The sequence below is a fragment of the Empidonax traillii genome, unplaced genomic scaffold (genome assembly GCF_003031625.1).
Source record: "Empidonax traillii isolate 1590-97213 ecotype Southwest subspecies unplaced genomic scaffold, ASM303162v1 scaffold2757:size38390, whole genome shotgun sequence".
Taxonomy (NCBI): Eukaryota; Metazoa; Chordata; class Aves; order Passeriformes; family Tyrannidae; genus Empidonax; species Empidonax traillii.
In genome coordinates this window covers 26,234-31,820 of record NW_020957950.1, presented here as the reverse complement: position 1 = coordinate 31,820, position 5,587 = coordinate 26,234, and the positions used below count along the sequence as shown (strand labels likewise).

General features: G+C 42.2%; 1 protein-coding gene across 1 annotated transcript in view; it reads right to left on the bottom strand.

Annotated features, from left to right (window-relative positions):
- Positions 1-3,987: 3,987 nt before the first annotated feature.
- Positions 3,988-5,587, bottom strand: part of LOC114072204 (GTP-binding protein RAD-like) — a 6,556-nt gene continuing 4,956 nt past the window's right edge. Inside the window, exon 4 of the mRNA XM_027910123.1 lies at positions 3,988-5,122. Coding sequence (XP_027765924.1) covers positions 4,727-5,122 — 396 coding nt within the window. The 3' untranslated portion in view covers positions 3,988-4,726. The remainder of the gene's footprint in view (positions 5,123-5,587) is intronic.

Sequence of the window (5,587 nt, the reverse complement as noted above, 5' to 3'; positions counted from 1 at the left end):
AAAATCAAGCCATTCTGTTGACTTTGTAGTATGTTCAACAAGCTTTGCAGCCACTCAAGAAACATGCACCAAAGTGAAGTATTTTTTTACATTAGTCATGTCCAGTGCTATTTACAGCCTTTCTAAGATCATCACTTCCCCTAAAAGCAAAAGGGAACCCACCCTAAAGGGTTGTGCTCCTTTTGACCCAGACAGCTAATTAACAGGGTTGTATTTCCTCCTACCTGGAGCTCCTGAAAGCTTTTTGTTAAGCACAATGCATCACAATAATCCCATTTAGACAAAAACTACTGCTCCTCTGCCAAAGCAGCTGAAAACTGAGACCTGTCATTCCCAAAGCAAGGGCCCCAACCCTCAGTGGGACTGCAAGCTTAATTTTTTATGCTGCTGTAATAAGGCTGAAGGAGATGGGACTTAATGCCATGAACAAGCTGGGGGGATTTTCATGGGTCTGACCAGACCATTCTGAGCAGGAGCATTTCTGCCCCAAATCCTTTCCTTCCTCCAGTCCCTCTTTCAGAACTTAGAAAAGGTTTTTTAGGAGGGTGAGAAGATGAATATTTTCAAATGTATTCTATTTATCCCTGCCTCTGAGCACTAAACTGTAGTTCAGATTAATATTTTCTTCATTTCCTGTGATAAATATGGGATTTATTTGAAAAAACTCTGTAGGCTCCTAAGAGGTTTGCAATGATTCATTGGACAGCATATTTATAGAGAGGAAAAAAGAGGAGAAGAGAAGAGAAGAGAGGAGATCAAGAGAGAGAAAAGCCTTTAGGACACACACTGCCATTTTACCCAGTGGCCAGAACATTTTTGTAGGACATAGCTGGTACTATTTTGTTGGTGAAGAATTAGGTGTTGAAGTAAATTTCTTAGCCTGCTTCCTACCCTCTGGTGCTGGAATCCCTAGCACATTTTTAAGTTAAACAGCGTTGTTCTTGGATTCTTGAACGCTCTTGAATGCTCTTGAATCCCGAAGAGTGGGTGATAGAAATATTGTTTGCAGATGTACAGTTGGAATTTGTTCTCTCTTTTTATCTCTTCCCTCCCTGTTCCACATCCATGGCAAGGAGCACAAGGATAGCAGATGTAATTTACTGTTTCAATTGTTAGGGATTAATTACTTCAACAGTATTGAGGGTCAGGTTCCTTTATGCAAATGAGGAGTCAAGTTGTCCATTACAATGCTGGAGGTCATGTCTGGTGGTAAATTAGAAGTTAAAGGAAACTCCTGGAAGGCACAGGCATCACATTGGGTTGGGACTGCAGATTCATCGTGGTCCCTGTGATGTGCTTGAAACTAAACCTGTACATTGTCTTTGAATAAAGAGTACTAAAGCAAATTTCAGCATAATTTAACTCCCTTTATTTTTACTAGGTTTTATCACTCTTGTATGATCCACTGTCAGCTCACTGTACCTTCAGTAAAGAGCACTGATGTTCCCCGGTGTCACCATGCAGATCGTGCTCTGGTTTTTTCTAGTCCTATTTTGAGCAAATGCATCTGAGTAAAACTCCATTTTCAGTGTTGCCAAGTCTTCCCCCAGCAGATAACATTTGGTCTATATTTATGTGACATGACTTTCTGCTTCTTGGTTTTGGCAGATGGAGGAATGATTTTTTTTTTCCACGTTTTTCACATGGTGAAGAATTTACAGAATCTAGTTTAGCAACAGCAAGCACAGGAGGCTTTGATTTGTTTACCTAACATACAATTCACATATAAAAGGCAATGGCCTTCCCCTGTAGTTGTCAATAAGTAGCTGTTCCAAATGGATTTGTGCCAACACAAAATCCACCACCACAATTAGCAGTAGCAGGAACTTCAGCTGGCAGCAGCAGTGACAGCAGTAAAGATTAAATGACTGTGTGAACTGTCTCTCCAAATTAAAACTGGTGTGCACTGGCAAAAAATAGGAAGTCTCACACCACTGTTACCCCTTATACTCTGTTCTACTTTGGTAATTCTTGGAGAAAATGTTGCTGTCTGGGACTCACTGTTTTCACACGACAGATTCACCTCATTAGTTACAAGAATCTGAGGAACCACACCAGTAAAACACCTCAAATGACAAAAACCCACAGATGGCTTTCAAATGTTTGAGGATACAGACACCCTTTTGAAGGTTGGGGTTTAGGCACATTTTTCAGTTGCCTGTTACTGAATTCTATCTGGTGCTGCACATGTACTTCCAAAAACTCTGCTAAAAATTCCACTAATCAGTCAATCAATTAATTAATTAATTTTCTGGGTAAGATATCTTTGAGGAGCTTCAAAATCTCTGCAAAACAGCACTCATGAAACTTCTAGAGGAGATTTTTGTCAGAGCTGCAATAAAAACAAACCCTTCCCCTTCTCAAGAACTGTGGCTGAATTATGCCAATACCTGTACAAACAAATGAATGGGAAAAAATCAGTATAATGAGGATTTGAATAAGTAGTTTATTGTACAGTATTAACTGATAACATTCTAGATTAGCCCAAGTTTCTTTGGAGTGATTCCCAGTTTATCGTCTCACAGTGTCCTAAAGGACACACTTCCAAAATACAAATTATTTCCCACAGTTTAAATGAATCTCTGAGAATGGACTAGAGTCCCTTAGAAATATCTTAGGTTAAAAAATGGCCCAAACGAATCTGTGAGTTCATGGACAGTAAAACATCTAATTTTTGTGTCAGTGTGCAAAACCCAGAGCTGGTGACCACGACCTTGAAGAGGCTTTGCCACACAGGTTTGCCATTAACCCCAGCATTTACAGGAACAGGTCTGTGCCACATTTATTTATGCACATTTGGGCACTCCTGCTGTAGAATTTTCAGGATTAGAGCAATTGCTCTGGTGTTGCCAGTGCAAAGCTTCCATGTGCACAGGTGCCCGCTGACATTCTCTGACGGTGGTGACACGTTCCACAACAGAGAACAGCTGGCCAGCAAGCAAGGCTGGTGGAAAAAAAGCCAAACCCACCTAAAATGTCTCCTCAGGTAAATGTGAGGTTTGACAGCAGGTCAGAATTCTCTGTTCGCAAGAAATGGGACCTGTTATCAGCAGCATAAGCTGAACTGTGCTTGTAACCAGTTGTGCCCACCATCAGGAGACACTCATTCTCGCATTCCCTGTGGAAATCAGGAGGGATTTCCTGCAGTATTAACTGTCCCATGTTCCCAGCACTGGAGAACTAAAGGGCCCAAGCAGTGGAGAGTTGTCTGATCTCTGGGAAGCCCAGAGTAAGGTGCAGCAGCTGATGAAATCTTCCTGCTGTATTGGAAAGGACACACTCAACACCCTGACCAAACAGGGCTCTGGGGAAGCTGGAACAGCCTCTCTGACAAACTGGATCCAGGCAGGGACAGGAGAAAGAGAAGGTTGTATGTTTTACTGGTTGTGAGAACTAAGTTCACAGATTACTTTTAAGAGAATTATCCAGTGAAAAGGAATTTATAAAGCAAATGCCATAAGTCCCAGTTTTTCCGCTGTGACACGATTGGGTTTTACCTTCATTGATAGCAAATAGGGAAAAATCACGGGAACACAGTGATTATAACACACTAAATTAACATGGGAACTTTAACAGACACAGCTGAAGCCCAAAACTCCTTCAGACACCCTTACCAGGCTGCTCTGAACTTCTTGAAACCACTGGCAGGGGTTTACACAACTGGGGGTAGATGAGACAGTTCTACTGCTGCACAAAGAGAAAAACCAACCTCCTGCACTTGCTTAGGGGCTCTAACACAAGACCTTCAAGCCAGGACAGCCCTTCAAACATGCCAGGGTTCAGTTTGTCAGCAGAAACACAAGACATCAGCCTAACTAAAGGAGTTTTATAGAGCTCTGCTCCTGCCACAGCTGATGAGAACCAGGTTGAGGATGAACAATAATATGAAGGGTCCTTTCCCATATGAGCTGTGGAAGTAGACTGTTCATAAAAGCAGGGTTTATTTTTTAGAGAAATTATCTATTAAAGGGCACAGGATTTTCCCAATTCATCTCGTTCTAGAACTTCATCACAGGTAAATCTGCATAGTCTGTGTATAATGTTTTGTACACTGAAAAAGCTCAGTATAAAAACACTGCCCTCTCATTCTTTACCCATACTATGAGAAAAGCACAGTTTATTATAACAGGAAATAATACTTTATTATAAAATCTGCATGTAAACAAGTAACCAATTCATTGAATAACAGTTAATGGAAGTGCAAATTAACTTCGTAAAATGATATCTGTTCTGTATTTAAATATATATATAATTTGTTTTCTCCCCTTCTGGTGTGGTTGTACCCCCTCCTCCCCACACTGAAGTTTAAAAAGATTTATCATTGCTTGCATTATACTAAAAAGAGTGTACGAGCCTGCGTACAAGTTGAAGTTTTGCTCTGCAAACAAGACAAGTCTATGGTGAGATACTTATTATCCTTCCTTATCTTTGCATCTCTGGTATCCACAGGACAAGAGGATATAGAACGTATGTACACAGTGAAAATGTGGGCACGCCGAGCCACACATTTCGAGTTAGTTCATTGACTTGCACACATTGAAACTTAAACCGTTTATCAGTGAAGCATTGTGGTGTAACTTCCAGGCTTGCTTGAGCACCTTAAGGCATTAATGAGAGTCTCAAGGGATGAGTCATTCTTGTTATCACCACGAGGATCATCTACACACTTCTCATAACAGTCCAAGGTTCGTTCATCACCTGCAGCATCCAGCCTTGCTGAGGGCTCCTATAGCACAGATAAGTCGTGGCAGGACTTTGATTTTGCCTTGAAAGCCATCTTCTTGTTGTTCTTTGCCACAATCCTCCCGAGGAACCGCTTGGCCTTTTTGCCTATGCTCTCCCTCCTCTTGGTGTTGGCCATCCTCCTGGCATTGTCCTCCTTGCTGTCCTTGCGCAGCCTGATCTGCCGCACGATGCCCTCGAACAGGTCCTTCACGTTGTGGTGAAGAGCGGCTGAGGTCTCGATGAATTTACAGTCAAACACCACAGCACAGGCCCGTCCCTCTGCAGGGCAAGAGAAGAGGCAACATGAGTGGAGATTAGACTTTTTCTCTTCATTATATACGGCAGAAAAACAACAACAAAAAACAAACAAACAACCGGCTTTAAGTACAAAAAGTGCCTTCAGTGCCAGCAAAGAGCTTCACTATAGAGTAGAAAAGCCCCAGTTGGCTCTCAGGGTTTTGCCCCCTTACTCTTGGTCAGAAATCTCATTGGACCAATGGTACTGAATGTCAGACTGTGCCAGTGTTGTGAAGAGTTAAGCTGATACAGGAGAGGCACTTGGACGCACATTTGCTGTTTGATAAGGGACAGCGTGAGGTACAGAAGTTGTTGAGTAATTCTGCACCTCTGCCTTGCTGTAGCAAGGGAGTTTTCCACACTAACAGCAAATGAAGCTGATACAGGCCACAAGGTCAGGTCACTAACACGTCACTGGAGGTCATGAGATTGCACACCACTGGATCTGACTGGGGCTGCATTCCAAATGCAAGATGCTCAGTGTTCCAGACACGAGCACAAAACCCTGGAACGTTGCTGCAGCACAAGTTTCAATGATCAACTGTGGTAAATAATGGCCAAGTTG